At 53.5% G+C, this 16,123-nt stretch overlaps 1 protein-coding gene across 1 annotated transcript in view; it reads right to left on the bottom strand.

Moving 5' to 3' along the window:
* GRIK3 (glutamate ionotropic receptor kainate type subunit 3) overlaps positions 1-15,182 on the bottom strand; it is an 81,255-nt gene extending 66,073 nt beyond the window's left edge. Inside the window, exon 1 of the mRNA XM_027886695.1 lies at positions 14,982-15,182. Within this exon, the coding sequence (XP_027742496.1) occupies positions 14,982-15,096 (115 nt within the window). The 5' untranslated portion in view covers positions 15,097-15,182. The remainder of the gene's footprint in view (positions 1-14,981) is intronic.
* Between the last annotated feature and the right edge of the window lie 941 nt (positions 15,183-16,123).

Raw genomic sequence — 16,123 nt, 5'->3', positions numbered from 1 at the left:
TATTCTCTACATTAACCGTCCATGTTTAAAATGATCTTTGCATTCACCATGTCACAGATGGCAACATCAGACAAGAGAGTCCTTGACAAAATCTCGCTGTAATTATTCTTTCCACAGCTGCAGTTATTTTAATGCCTTTTCAGTTAAGCTGAAAGAGACGCACACGTTTTATAAATAAGGGCTTTTAACTGGTTTGACAATGAAGCATTTGAAACGTAGTGTGCAAAAAAAACACCCACCAACCCAAAAACTTTCGCTGCATCTTGAAACCCGGGAGAGCAACTGTGAGGACGCAGAGCAGGAAGACAACTGGTCTTTCTACAGCAATATTTAGCAATTAAGGCTAAAATTATATTGATTGTGATGACTTGGGATAGCTTTTACTGGCAACTTTGAGAGTTGCTCAGATACAATCCGACAGTTTGGTTTATTTTGGCTGGCAGCTCAGGGGAACACTTTCTCCACTGAGAAACTGCCTCTCAAGGACAGACAGGGACTGACTTCAGGAGGAAAATACAGCTTGGATGGGGTCAAGGTTACACACTGCTCAAGGCCAAAGTGCCCTCTGCATTCCAAGTTTGGTTGGCTTTTCTTGTTTGCTTTGGCTTTTCCCAAAGTGCTTTAAATCATGTGGAGGGCCCTTCTCCCCAGGGAACACTTGGCCTCCCTGCCCCGAGGGACTCTGGCCAGCTGGCTGACCACGGCTGTGCTGCCAGGCCAGGCCTGGATGCCAGAGCTGCCCAAGGACAGGGGCTGTGTCCCTGGGACAGTCTGCTCTCCTCAAATCCCATTTCTCAAACACCTCCTTCCCCAGCCCCGTGGTTACACTCCCTCTTGCCCTTCAGCACAGCTGGTACCCTGCTCGGCCTCGCCCTGCCCTGCCACTGCTGGGATTCCTCTTGGGATGCGGCTCTGAAAGCCCCAGAATGTTTAAATAAAAGCAGGCTCACTTTGGAGTGATCCTGCATCTTGTCATTCCCATCTGCTCAGAGGAGTCAGGGAGCTTGGGATGCATCAAGCAGCACAGCTGGGAACTCCAGCAGTGACAAAAACTTGAGCTGAAGCACCAAAATTCCAGTTGCTGCAGGAGCCTGTGGAAGGGCGGCCAAGCACAGCAGCCAGCAGGGCTCTGGGACACCTTCCTGCTGCTCGCAGCTCTCTGGGGAGCCTGCAGAACACCTCTCCCCTAAATCCATGTTCCAGGAGCCTGAATAAGTGGCCATATTTTTTAAAGCTCTGAGCACTCAACAGCTCTTGTGGAAAACAAAAGGAGCTGAATCCTCTGGAAGTGAAGTTCCCTGCTCCCAGCAAGTTGCAGCTGCTTTTTTTCTCCCCCATAAGCTGCTGGTTAGTTTAAAACGTATGGAGATGCAGCTCAAGCCGTGGGAGCTGTGCTGGGAGGATATTTCCCCGTTTAAACCAAATAAAGAAGTAAATGAAAGAGCGGGAGATCGGTGGGAGGTTTTTCACTGTGGAATCCTGGCAGGCTTTGACGTGCAGGGACATGGTGGTCCCCAAGCCTTGCAGGCTGGGGAAGCCTGATTAATGCAGGTTATTGTCAGGGAGGCCTGGCTTTTATGCTCCACACTGAAAGGCACCAACCCTCAAAGTATTCAGCATCACACAATAACAGATTGTGTGCAGTTGGCCTCAGAAAACAAATGTGCTCTCTCTTATACAGGATTATAGAGCATCCATCAGTGGCTGGCGTTAAACACCGCCCGAGTGTGTGTAATTACCGATACATGACATCCAAACATCATTTTAAAGGAGCTGGAACAGCAAAAACAAGCAGGAGGCTCCTGTTTCCTTTTCACTTAAGCATCCTTCCTCTCCTAACCGAGGTCCCAGGTAACAGCCTCCTCCAGCCCCTGCCGGGCAGGAAAGGGCCGTTATCCCGGATTTCCCTCCCACAGGATGTGGCTGCATCAGCCACCACTCCCAGGACCAGCACATTTCCCTGCCAAAACCTCTGCTGATCCGCTTATTAGACTGAAAACAAAATACAACTGCATAGCTGAGAGGGGAAAATGGGATTTTTATGAGACACTGTGCCCTGGGTTCATGGGCAGCTCATAAACACGGGCTTGCCTCGAAATCCCCTGCAAAACCCAAAGAGCTCCTGCACACAGATCCCTGTGCACTTGTTTTATCCATCTACCAAAGGAACCAAGGGTGTCAGCTCTCTCTAGAAGTGTTTGGTGTGCTCTGGGGTTCCCCACCCCTGAGTGGCTGCACCAGGTGCCACAGTGAGGGCCTGGACAGTGACCCTGGGGAGCAAAATCATCTCTTATTCTGCCCTTTTTGTTGCACTGTACTGCAGGATCAGCCACACAATTAAGAGCTATATTTAATCACTTGAATAAACAAACTCTACTCCTGAAAGAGACAAGATGCCTCGTGGGGTCCCCACGTTCCTCAGTTTTGAATCCCAGGCTGATAATTAAAAGCAAAAAAAATCACTTATAAAAATTAACTTTACATCCCGCCGTGGAGCAAGCACAAAGCTGTTGTCACTTCTGATTTAAAAAAGGCTTGAGTTAAAGGGAGCTTAGAGTATTGTTTTTTATTTGAGAGAGGCAGAGCAGTCACTTTGGGGGCTGCTGGCTGCAGATGGATGTCTGAGGGCTCTTCCACGGAGCCCCCCGTGACACGGAGCCGCCGCTCTGGGATGTGCTGATGCACAGAACCCTCCCGAGTGGGTCTGGCTGAGCAGCCAAACCACCAGCAGCTTATTGCAGCCTCCCTTTAATTAAGTGTCTCCAATAGGATGTAATTGGGATGTAATAGCACGCGTTGTACATCAGTTAAATAGGGAGGGATTATTAGGAGCGTGTTTTAAAGGCTTTACAGTCCTGGATTGAGTAAACAGTTGTTAAATTTCGATAAATAACTTCTAAAATATACATTAAACAAGCAGTTAAGTGTATTTAGGATACTCTTTCTTCCCCCAGAACTGCTCCAGTCAGAGAGCCCCGGGTTGTAGTCTCAGTATTTCGCTGGTAATAGGGCTGTGCTCGCTCATATCTATTTGCTCTGCCTCAAAGACCCTGCCGTGGTGCAGCAAGCTCAGCTCCTGACATCCAGAAGCTTTAAACCCTCCCCATTCCCACAGCCCAGAGGAGCTGGGAGTGTGCTCAGCCCCATTTTACAAGTACAGAATTAAGGCACAGAAGAGCAAAGTCATTTGTTCAAAGCCATGCAGGGAGTCTGTAACGGAGCAGAACAGGAAGCAGCGACAGATCAAAAAATGCTTCTCTAAAAACAGGGCTTTGAAAATCCATAAAGGAAATGCAGCTCTAACAAACTGTTCTGTTACGATCAAAAATGCAATTAGTCCTGACTGACTTTGGTAATGAATGTAGGAGTGTCCCACCTAACCCCCATCTCCATCCCTTGGCTCCTTTAGCCCAGGGAGTGCCAGCTGGGTGTGGGAGGGACAGAGCGGGTGGGCACCACGGAGCTGTGACCCTTGGGGGGGTCTGTCTGAGACAGCACATGAGAAACAAGAGGTGTCATCACCCTGGGGACCCTGGCAGGGATCAGTCTGGGGCTCCCCTCACCTCTGTAAGGTCGATCTGGAGCTCCCTGCAGCTCCCTGCAGCCAGGTGTTCCTGCAGGGAATGATCGGAGCACCCCGAGCAGCAGCCGGGTAAAAACTGCCCTTCTGAAAAGGGGCACAGAGGCACCCCTGGCATTTGGGGGACAGGGAACAGAGGGGGTGGCACCCCTGGCATTTGGGGGACAGGGAACAGAGGGGGTGGCACCCCTGGCATTTGGGGGACAGGGAACAGAGGGGGTGGCACCCCTGGCATTTGGGGGGCAGGGAACAGAGGGGGTGGCACCCCTGGCATTTGGGGGACAGGACAAAAGAGGTGGCACTGCCGAGCTGAGCCTGGTAGTGCTGCTGAGAGCAGGAGCAGTGACGGCTGCACTGGGGGCTCTGGTACAGAGGATGCAGGGCTGAACAAGCCAGCGGGGCTGGGACAGCTGGTACTGCCCTGGACTGTGTCCAGCACAGCTCAGCACCAGCAACCAGCCCTGAGTGACGGAGCACACAGGCACATGGGATGTGCTGAGCCCCTGGACCTGTGCCAGCCCCAGCAGGGAGACTAAAACATCGCTAAAATCTTGCCCCTGCTCCCACCTTCTCGCCCAGAGCTTCACCTCCTGTTCTCCTCCTGGAAAACATCCTGAACTAAACTGCTCCTTTCTGAGCTGAGGCCCCTCCAGTGGTCCGCACTGCTGAACAGGTAACACTAATGAAGAAGCCAAGAAGTCGGAACTCTTCAACCAAGTGCTCTGCAAAATTAATGAGAAGCTGCAGAAGAACATAAATAATCCGTGCTCCCCATTAGAGGTAGTTAGCACCATTACAGGCATCCAGGGAAAACCTGCCCAGGCACCATCAGCCATTCTGCCCTGGAATCCATCACTGTCCCATGTCCTTTGTCAGGACAGTTAACCCTTTAACACCCAGGCTATTTTGAAATAATCATTGTTATTATAAATCAAAAGCGACGGCTTAACCAGACACAGAAATGGAGATATATATAAACCCAAATGAAGCCACATGGCCTCAGAGGAAAAATCATTAGCTCCCTGGTGGGTTTACAAGTAATTTGCCAGCAATAAAAATGCAAAAACACATTTTGGTGTGCAATGATCATAAATAATCCTTGGACAAGAATTCTTTCCAGGACTCACAAGTCCACTCCCTTAATGGCAAGTTTTATTACCCTGGTTTCTCTGTGTTCTCTTACAAAATGTTGCTGTCAGAACAATTTACAAATTACAGCCGTGTTGGTATCAACTTCCATAATTCATATGGAAATTGGTTTCCCCACGAATACTCACAAAGCACCAGGAGTCGTGTAACCACAATGAGTGACCTTAATAAAGCAGTCAAAAAGCAGAGTCAGGTGCCTGGGCCAGCAGTAAATATCAGTGGGCACCGGGCTCAGGGCAAACTCCCACTAAAGTGATCTGTGTGGAACCAGTGGTGTGGTGGTGTCAGCTGCGTGCCCCGCTGTCACCTGGGCTGCTGGCACTTCACAGGATCTTTGGGAAACCAGGACCATCCTGAGGGGTTTGTTTCCAAGCACTGCCAATCAGCACAAGTCCCACCCAGCTGCTGAGGAAATCTCTGAATGCAGCTTTTTCTTAGAACAGCAGGAAGTGCAGCTTGTTCAGATTTCAGCTGGGTTCATCCCGTCCCTCCACTCGGGAGCCCTGAGCGTGCAGAGGGGAGTTCAGCATCCCAGAGGAGCTTCACAGGAGGGGGTGGCTCTGCCAGGGGCCTGGGCCTGCTGTTTAGGCTGGACTCAGTTACACCTGCCCAGTTCAATCCTAGGATTTGAGACTTTAATATCGAGTGAATTTGGTAATTTGTGCAGGGACAAGCCCTAAGATTTCGCAACATCATTTCTGGACAACCCTTTCCCCGTGATGTAGATGAATGGGAAAGGAAACTACAGGTCCTATTTCCAATCAAATATTATGAGCCAAGCTGAGAAGCCACCACGAAGCAAAACATCCAAGGACTCGTTCTGAATTTCGTTTCAGCAAAGATGACAAAACCTGAGTTTGCAGAAATAAAAATTTGTAAGAAGAAAAGTGCATAAAATGAGGGAGAAAAGGGTTTTCTTTCCCTATAAAGGAAGAGCAGATCTTTAAGATTTTATAGACCAGAGATTTAAACCAAGAGCCTCCTTTTTACAGGTCCCTGTTTCAGCTTAAAATGGTAATGGTGTTACTGCAAAAACAAATGACACAGTGATGGCTCCTGGAGCTGCAGGAGGTGCCGGTTCTGCATCTCGAGATGAGGGGGATGTGGATTTCCAGGATGCTCCTGCAGTTTCCTCTGCCCTCCTCCCAGCCAGGACGTTGTGCCCTGTCCCTGGGCTCCCCAGGGAGCTGTGGGTGCAGGCATGAAGTGCCATCCTGATGGGAAGGAGGACCCTGGCCATCGGCTCCTGAGAACTCTCTGGGGCTCTGCCACATCGCTGGATTTCAGTCTCCAGTTAAGCTCTGAACTTTTTATGAGAGGGTTCAAATCAGGAAAATCCTGTCCCTCTGCCAGACTGTTAAAACTGTGAGTAATTAAGGGAAAATCTTTTCCTGCACAGAAAGTCCCAAACACGTGGCAGTGGCAAAATCATCAGTGCTCCTGCCATCGTAAGCCCGCTAAACAAACTGGATTCTGAATGAAGCACATGGAACAGTGACCTCTGGATACAACTTATCTTGACCTCAGAAAGTAATGGCATTTGTCTCCAATTCTACTGCTAATTGCAAATGCTGAATTCTGAATATTCACAGTTGAGAAGGACTCGTGGTTTGACTGTTTCAGAAGTCTGACAAGAGCAAGGTGCCGTGAAGTTCCTCTCCTTGTAGGGACAGTGTTTGCTGAAGTTCCCAGACCTGTTCTTGGAGCAGTTTCCTGCCCAGCCCAAAGAGAGGCAGCAAACACCCAGACTGTGGGAGCTGAACCCAGGCTCCTCTTCCTCAGCTAAACCATCCCTAAGCCTCAGGCTGGACAGCCGTGCTTCCTCTGCCTTCCTGCCACGGTGCATTCTTACTCAGCCCTTTCCCTGCTCACACAGGACACACACACTATCTTCCACTTACCCGGGTCCTTGAGCTGCTCAAGACCAATGTACCACTCAAGGGAGGGGGAATTGCTCCACACCTGGGCTGAGCCCCCTCTGCCAGGCCCAGGCACAGCTCCGTGCCGGGGCAGAGATCCCAGAGCAGATTAAGAGCAGTTAAATCAGCCCATAACGCGGAGCAGGGACCGGGGCACAAGTGACCTGGAGCATGATTTGCAGTGAATGTCTTTCTCATAAATAGGAGAGACACAGTGGGACGATTACGCGCCCAGATTTATCTCCTCAGCTCCGCGTATTTCCTCCCGCGCTTAAAAATGTCTCGGTGCCCTTTGCGTTATTGCATTGCCCTTTCCACTCGTCGCACATAAACCTCTCAAGTACCGTAAAACTTACAAGGTGTAATAGAACGGCGGGGGTTTCTCTTACACACCATAAACAAAAGGGACTGCAGAAGGAGCGCAGAAAGGGAGATGTTATTTGGCCTGACGACGGTACAGGAGGAAAATATATATACAAGTGCACATACATACACTTAAAATCCCGAGCTGGATTGATTATCTGGCATTGATGGATCACTTGAATGTATTACGTAGATAAGGAAATTGATTATTCAATATATCACTGTCGGCACTAAGAATCCAGTGTTCAAAAACAAAAAAAAAAGAGAAAATATTATAAAACTGTTTCGTACAGGCAAGGAAAAAGCTTAGGCTTTTAAGGTTAATCATGATATACCTCTTGCTGCACATGAGATGGAAGAACATCGTCCCAGAGTCCCGCGGTTCTAAGGGCCCGGTGTCCTTCCCAAAGGTCCCCAGGAAGGGAACGCCCCTGGCGTGGCCGTGGGGCTGTCCCTGTGGAGTGTGGGGTGCTGGCAGCAGGCAGGGTGACCTGGCAGAGCCCCATCCCTGCAAGGTTTCAAGGCCAGGTTGGATGGGTCTTGGAGCACCCTGGCCTAGTGGAAGGTGTCCTTGCTCATGGCAGGGGGTGGAACAAAATGAGCTTTAATGTCCCTTCCAACTTGAACCATTCGGGGTTTCTATGACATCCAGTCTCGTTTCCTCTGCTGAGCAGGTGCTGTGGCTGTTTGCTCCACTCAAAACAAAATCCACCCTGTTCCTAACACACACCTTCTGCTGCAGCCAGGGAAAAGCCCCCTCAGACCGTGTGCCCAGGCAGGCACAGTCTCTCACAGGGGGTGGAATTTCAAATCACTGCTGTGACTTCCCTCTGAGTGCTCTGAATTTACTGCAAAACTAACCAACAAGTCTAACACTTCAGTCCCAATAGACAGCCGTAACTCAGCTAAATTTGTGGGTTATACCAGATTTTATTTACTGTTTCATCCTGAGAGAAAAGTACGAGCTGACAGCCGTCTATTCATTAGAGTGGGGGAAGCCGCCCACAGTGACGCCGGTGCTCTCACCGCACACTTCCACGTCTCTAATCGAGGTTGGATTTTGCAGCACCAGCTTTGTTATTGTAACAGTGACGTACATTCCTACTCACCTGGGGGCTGTGAGTTCAGAGAGCTGCTCTGTTCACCTCCAAGTCCCCAGTCTGAAAGGATATGCTGCAGCAATCAGATGTCATGAGCAGCTAAGGAGTGTCCAGCAGCCTCTGCCAGAGGAGTCGGTGGCCTCATCCCACTCCTTACTGGACATGGGAACCACTGTGCCCAGTTTCCAGAGCAATGTGCCAGGCCCAAACTCAGGAATTCAGCTGAACACTTGTGTAATTTAGAGTCTTTGTGTCTTTTATATTAGCTGGTTTATGTGTCTGCTAAAGTCCTCCCTGAAGGCACCCACACAGTGTGGGTGTTTGAATCCCAGTCCTTCCTGCTGCTTTCCAGGTCACTCTGCTGTCCTGAATGTCCTGGGCTGATAGGAACGTGGCAGTTCCTCCCTTACTACTTCCCAATTCTGATTTTGATTCTGTGAATCTGTCCCCACGCAGAAGGGTGCTGGTTGTTGGCTGGGGCACAGCAACAAAACCCGAAGTCTGGGTTTTGGGTGCCTGGGCTAAAGTATTAAATAATACAGATCCAGCGGGGTGACCTCTCTCGCTGATGGCCCGTGTTTGCTTCCCTCCCCTCCTGCCAGCGCTGCAGAGGCTGAGCAGTGTGGGGGAAGCTCCGAGCAGCCTGGGGTTGCCTCTGACGCAGGGGTACCCCACGCTCTCCTCAGCCGCCTTTGCACTGAACGTTTTCCTGACGATCTTCCCTCCCAGCAATAACGGAGCAGTCACATCCGTATTTCTGTATTCCTGCACAAGATCTCGCTGCAGATTTAAAGCCCAAGGACCCAGGTAACACTCGGCATGGCGAAAGTCTCGTGGTGCAAACCTGAGCAGTGAAGCTGTGGGTTCCCTGGGGCAGCACAGCCAGGGGGGCAGGAGGAGGCACAAGGGGTTAACAGAGGCAGCTACGAGAAAAGCTGGTGCAGGAGCAAAAACAAAGCATTGAGCTGAGCCCTCTGCTTTAAGAGCTCTTACTCGTGCTAAGGACCCGCCTCTATTTTAGTCTTCATTAGGAGTGTTAAATACCGGCACATTATCCCTGTTTTCACTGTTAATGAATACCAAGATCATTGCACGAATTCCCATCCCATCTGAATCCCCTCTGCGTGAGCCCAAACCACAACAAGCCCTGCCTGGCAAAGCAAGCTGGAGGCTCTAAGGGGCACAGCACTCCTGTTCCACATCTATTCCCCCTGGTAGCAGCGGTGTATGGCAGTTCTTATCCTCACCTTCAGCTCCTCTCAACATTTGCCTCTCTCCCCCCTCGCCCATGGTTCCGGTGCTTTCAACTCGCTATCTGCCTTTCCCAGAGACTTCCACCGCCCATCTTCCGATGTGCAGAGGGAAAAGCCGTCTCGGCAGCACCGCGGTAAAGCTGCAGCCAAAAGGAGGGGAAGGAGCTGGCACAGCGAAGCTGGTGGAGACGCGCAGTGCGCTGGATCAGGAGGGCTCACGCTGGCCACAAACACCGGGCTGTGCCGGGTTATTCGGTATCGTGTCTCCACGACACGCTCCAGCATCGCAGCCCTCCTGGCACAGCGACCCCGAGCAAGCGCCGGGAAATCCGTGAGGATAACGCTGCTGGTGCGGGGAGGGCGGCGGGAGCCGCGGCCGGGCAGTGCCCTCTGCCGATGCGGGGCCCTGCCGGGCGCCAGCCCTGCGCCACCGCATATCGCGACAGGCGACAGCAGCAGGGCTGCACTTCGCTTAGGAATGCTAATTCAGGGAAACTGCCGCTCTGTAGCCAAGGGCAGGAGGGAGCCAGCTTTGCTGGAGACTGAATGAGTGTCGCTCTGTGCCTGGCTTTGCAGCAACCTTTTCATAACACCAACCTCTGCTCGGTTTCCTCAATAAAAACACCCAGAGCTGGAGAAATTAACTTGACAGAGGTCGATTTCCACATGCTGGTGATAAAACCAGACGTGGCACAGCAGCACAAGAGACAGCTCCCACACCAAAGGCACGTGTTTGTGTCGGTGTGTCCCAGAGTGTGTCACTGTGTCCTGGTGTGTGTCAGTGTGTCCCAGAGTGTGCCAGCATGTCCTGGTGTGTGCCAGTGTGTGTCCTGGTGTGTGCCAGTGTGTCCTGGTATCAGCACATGTGCATCCACCTCTCTCCATGCACGTGAAGCCCTCACAAGGCTCCTTCCCCCTCGAGCTGTGCACACTCCAGCACAGGGGCTGTCCGTGTGCTGGGCAGTCTCTGGGGTTGTGCCCACCCTGACAGCAGCCCAGCACTGAGCAGATCTGTCTGGTTTGGCGTCTCTCCTGTGATTGATGAATGAGAGTCTATTCTTCTCTGGTTTGTGGTTTGATCTTAATTTCCTGTATGAAGTTCTCAAGAGGATGCCAAGATCAAATAATTGGACTATTCTGCGATAAAGAGTTAACATTGTTATTCAAATGTATTCAGAATTAATTTACCACCAAACAATTTACACTGCGCCCTCCTATCCTGCTGAAATCACCAGAATGTATCTGACACACAAAGTATTTCATGACCTGAAATAACTTTATCAACCATTAAATGCTTAAGCAGTGAATGTGTGGCCACAGAAATGCCCATGGGAGTGCAGGAGAAGCTACAAAGGCAGTAGAGTGATTTAAAAACACTCTGGTGCTGTCCAACCCTGGGCTATCCTGCCACCCTCCCCTCACTCTGATCACCAGGTACAAGCTGAGCAGAAAAGTCCTCAAGCTGCCTTTCCAAGGATTACCACTTCAGTATCCACATCTCCCATGGCCATGCAGCTCCCAGCCCTCGGGCACTGCCTTTTCATCCTGGAAAAGCCTGCTTTTGCCTTTATTTTTAAAAATACAACTTCGTTTGCAGAGTGTGGGAAGGTGGTTTCAAAATAAAATTCCTGACAGGCATAATAAGCCTCAGAAAAACCAATCACTCAGAGCAGGATAATTATCCAGAGGATTTGTTTTCTATGTATTTATATAAAATAATCAATGCTATTTTTCCCACACAGACACCAATTTGATTGTATTTTCTGTGTTACTTGCAAATCATACAAACAATCAATGCCCTGACCCCTTCTCTATGCAAGCAGAGCTTAGAAAGACACTACAAGAAATAAAATCCGATAAATTCCTCATGCAGGGCTGTTTGTTTAAAAGCTTTGCTGGAGACTGATCATGCTTACAGCTCCTTCAGCGACAAGTGTGGGACTGGCAGACATGCTTGAGGTGGGATTATTGCCACAAATATCAGCAGAAATAGTAAAAAACCCGGCACAAAAGCACGGACCCGGAGGTGAAGGTGATTCCTTTTAAAATGCAGAAGGACAAATGAAGCCTGGCCCAGCACAGTCCTCCTGCAGAAGGGCAAGGAGAGCCCACAGACAGGGCTGGGATGACCCAAGGGCAGGGCGGGCTGGGATGACCCAAGGGCAGGGTGGGCTGGGACCTGGCCTGTCCCGCTGCCCACAGAGGGGTGGCAGGTGCCACACCAGCTGCACTCCCTGCAGGAGCAGGGTGGCCAAGGGCAGTGTGGCTTTGAGGTCGCCTCCTCAGCAGCCCCTGAGCACAAGCCCTCCCACGAGTCCCCAAATCCAGCGCTGCCGCTGTCCTGCCGGAGCCGGGGTTTGCTCTTTGCAATTTACCCGTCTCTGTCCGCTGGCACCTGATCCGCGCCCTGTGCCTCGCTGACACACCATCCATCAGAATAATCACCCTCAGTAATTTCTGACGATGCTTCAGCAGGGCAGGTGGCTGGAATGGGTCCTTCCGGCTCCACCTGCGCCACCGATTCCAGCTCTGCCGCCCTGCTTTGTTAGGGACGGTGCCATCAGCTGTACAAAATGGCACCAGGCTCTCGTCTGTCGCGGTGGAGGGTGTTACCACTGCTTTTTAGTCCAAGGGAAAGACTAGATAAATGGGCTCACTACGGCACCTGAATCACCTCGCAGTCTCTGCTTGTACGTCCGAGGGAACGGTCCTGCACAGCCTCGGCTGCTCCTGCAGCCCTGCAGGCCAGGGCAGGGCTCCCTCCCGGGGTGTAAGCACCCCTCTCACACCACTACAGTCATCCATCTCTGCTCCAGAGATACTCTGAGCTGAATTGAGCACTTGGAGTAGCTCAGGCTGGTGTTTTCTGATACGGCGTTCTCAAATATTTAGCAGATTGCGTAATAACCGAGCAGCTGTTGAATAAGCTTCAGACACAAACTCCTGCTTAAAAAGAAGCCATCCAGCAAGGAGGCACAGATTTTCTTTGTAGGGGTACATGTATAGATTATGTTTAGATGTGTATATTAAATATTTATATTTTACTCATGAGAGAAAGAGCGCTTTTGGCTTTTCCTTCCCTTTCTTAGATATCTCTCCCTGTATTTATTTTAATACTCAGCTTCACAGGGAAAAAAAGAGAGCTTTGAGAAGTTACCTGCTTTCTCCCTGGTTTGATTTTCAGTGCTAAAACAATAGTTACTTAAGTGTTCTCCACTTCTTGGCATAACCTAATAATTAAAATAATTACTTGAAAGCCAGAGTAGCTTTGCACAAATTAATGCAGGGGAAGAAACTGCAGTTTTCCAGTGGGCTGAAAAAGAGGTCAAAATGATGCCAGTTTTAGCTGAGAGAGAAGGTAAACACTGATCTCCCTGCAGCCCCGATTAAAGCCTTTTTCTGATCTTTTGGGTTTCTTATTTTACTGATCAAGAAGGTGTCTCGATGAGGGGCTGGCTGTTGGGGCATTTCTCAGCAGGTAAAGCCAGGCTGTTCCTGTGGAAGGCACAGTGGTGCTGGCAGTGGCACAGTGGTACTCCTGCACCAGGCAGCCCTGCCTGCCTCCCTGCTCCATCCCTGCCTGCCTGCCTCCATCCCTGCCTGCCCTCCTGCCTGTCTGCATCCCTGCCTTCCTCCCTGCCCACCTGCCTGCCTCCCTGCCCAGCTCCCTCCATCCCTGCCTGCCTCCCTGCCCAGTGCAGGGGAGCAGAGCTGCAGCAGACCCAGGTGCTTTCGTGGAGGGCTGGCAGCAGTCTCTGCGTTGAAAGCTCCTCTGTCCTTTTGTGCAGTTGCTTTGAGCCTTGGCTAGAAAACCCATTTTCAGGACAACTGAGGCACTGAGACCTGAGATTAAACATCTCCCCAGAGCCCCAGGGATACTCCCGGGGCTGAGCATCCCCCCTGAGCCACGCTGGCATTCCCGGGAGTCTCAGCTCCCGTGTGCCCTGGCAGCCTCAGCCCATTCCCCTCGAGCACCTGCCACAGCTGCCCCTCGCCCTCCTCGGAGCGTCAGCCTGGCAGCATCGGCTCTGGCCACCAAGAATCAGGTCCAGCGCTGCCAAGCCGAAAGCAGGAGGAGCTGCCAGCCCAGAGCCCAGCTGTGACAGCCCCCCCGGCACACGGCCCAGGGTGCCCACGGGATCTGTGCCCTGGGACCCGCCGGGCAGGGGAACTCCAGCGTGGCACTGCGGTGCTCCCGGGGGGGACAGGCTGGGGACAGGCGAGGGGGGGCTCACACAGCAGGACACCTCCTCCCCACTCCTGCGCTGGGGCTGGCAAAGCCCAGCGTGCCCTGGCAGCAGCAGCAGAGCCTTCCTGGGAGTGGGTTTGTATGGCACAAAACATTTCCAGCTGTTCCAGGCGGAGGCTGAGCATAGCAGGCAGCTTGGCTCTAGTGAAAGTTCATCAGCCACCAGGGCCCAGGCCCCAGAGGCAGATCTGTTACCTCAGTATTTCTGGCACTATAATGTGCACAGGACCACATCTGCCTGGAGCACCCCGTTCACAAAACTCGAGGGCAGAGCAGATGTTCACCCTGCAGGTATGAAGCCCTTGTCCATGAGATGATCTGGGCCATGCAGTGGCTCCAAACCATGCTGGAGGTGACAGTGTTTCACTTCAGAAAGCACCTGTCCCTCAGGACCAGCATTTTTCTCTTTCTGGCTTTCACATTGCTGCTGTGCAGTTGCACTGGGATAAGTAAGACCCATTTTTTTCCACTTCAAAATTTTCACAAATCTACTCAATTTTCACTGGTTTCTCTGGGTTAGAATTTGAACCCTGAAAAGGCAGGTAAACCTGTCCTTGTAATTTTTACTGGGCACACAGCAAATCCCTGGGAATATGTACCGATGGCAGAGGGTATGGGATGTAACAGAAAATCAGCACCGTTCCTTACATGACATGCTTAAAACAAGTATCTCGTTTAATTAGAAAAAGAAAGATCGCAGACTCGTTCCCAGGCTGTTATCTGTGCGATTACTTTATGTAACATTATTAAAAATTAATTTTCCCCAGAACCTCAGCAATTTAATGAAACACGCCTGGTCCTCGGCAGCAGCTGCGGTGTAACCAGCCCACTGGCATCCTCCAGGCAGTGCAACTCGGTGCCGCGGGACCCCCGCGCTGGCTGTCCCTTGCTGTGGGCACATCCAGCCCGGGGTCAAATCCCCTCTGCACAGCACCCCTATTGCAGCAGGCTCAACACCCCTCCTCGCACCGGCTACTGCAGCCTCCTCGCCGAGGCTCAGCATCCCCCCTCTTCAGGGGCAAAGCATTCCCCTTCTGCGGGGAATCAGTGCCTCCCTCTCCGGGGGCACCGCATCCCCCTCTCCTCTTCACACGGTGCCCAGCACCCCCATCGCACCGTGCCCAGGGCGGCCGCTCGCACCGGGCGCGCCGCCCGCTCCGTGCCGGGACACAGCCCCGGCCTCGCCGCGCCGCCGGCACCGTCCGCCCCGGCATCGTCCGCCCCGGCATCGTCCGCCCCGGCATCGTCCGCCCCGGCATCGTCCGCCCCGGCCCCGTCCGCCCCGGCCCCGGGCAGCGCATCCCGCAGCCCCGGGTACCGCACCCCGCAGCCCCCGCCGCGCCCCGAAGTTCTGCCGCCGGCGCTTACCGATCCGGATGACATGCGGCATCCCGTGCGAGCTCTGTCCCCAGAAGCCGCCGACCAGGAGCGCTGCCCAGTATTCCCAGAGGACGCGGCGGAGCGCCGGCCAGAGATGGGGCATCGTTGGGGAGGGCGCGGGCCGGCGCGGCCCTACGGCCCCAGGGGCAGCGGGGACTCGGGCGGCTGCTGCTGCTGCTGCCCGGGGCTCAGGCGGAGCGGCCGCTCGGCGCGGGGGCCGGGGGGCTCATGGCACATCTTAGAGCGGCCGCGCCGGCCCGTCCCGCGCCGAGCCCTCGGCTCCGGCCGTTCCCTTCCGCTCCGGGCCGGGCCGAGCCGAGCCGTGCGGTGCCGGTGCCGCTGCCGGTGCCGGTCGGGCGGCACCTGCGGAGCCGGGGCTGCCGGTGCGCCCCAGGAGCGGCTCTGTCCCCTCCTACCGCTGATGCGCGGCTCGCGCAAAGCCCCGGAGTGGAGCGTGCACACACCGACACACTCACACCCCCTGACACACACACCCCCGACACGCTGACACTCCACTGACACCCCGACACACAGCCCGGCACCGACACGCACCGGCACCCGCCCGCTCCCCCGGGGCGAGGGCAGCGCCGGCGGCGGGCGCGGGGCGGGAGGCGGCGGGGACCCTCGGCGGGGACCCTCGGCGGGGACCCTCAGCAGGGACCACGGGGAGGTGGCGCAGGAGTCCCGGGGATCCCGGCAGCCCAGGGTGTTCGGTTTCCTCTGCCCCCGACGGGCCCCTGTCCCGCAGATGGCGGGGTGCCCGGTGTCCCCCGAGCTCTCGGGGGTCCCTGCTGACCCCGGGTGTCTCCGCCGGCGGGCGCGGGGCGAGGCGGGGCAGCGAGGCTGGGGCCGGGCCCGGCGCCCCGGGGCCGGGCGGGGCCGGGGCGATGGAGCGGCGGGACCGCGGCGGGCGCCGGGCCGGGCTCCGCAGCTGGGAGTTTAATGACCTCAGTGACAGAGACAAAGGGCTGCTCATGCCGCGGACCGGGAGCTGCTCCGTCAACGTGCTAGGCTAGGGCGAATTTCTTTTTTTCTGATTTAAATAATTTGATCTATTCCATCATTTCCAATCGCTCCCATTTGCCAGCTGTCTGCTAACTCCAGCCTGGAACAGCTGAAGAGCAAATCTT

The sequence above is a fragment of the Empidonax traillii genome, unplaced genomic scaffold, assembly GCF_003031625.1.
Source record: "Empidonax traillii isolate 1590-97213 ecotype Southwest subspecies unplaced genomic scaffold, ASM303162v1 scaffold192:size804837, whole genome shotgun sequence".
In the NCBI taxonomy this organism is placed as follows: Eukaryota; Metazoa; Chordata; class Aves; order Passeriformes; family Tyrannidae; genus Empidonax; species Empidonax traillii.
The sequence above is the reverse complement of the archived record's forward strand: the minus strand, read 5'-3'. Positions and strand labels throughout refer to the sequence as shown.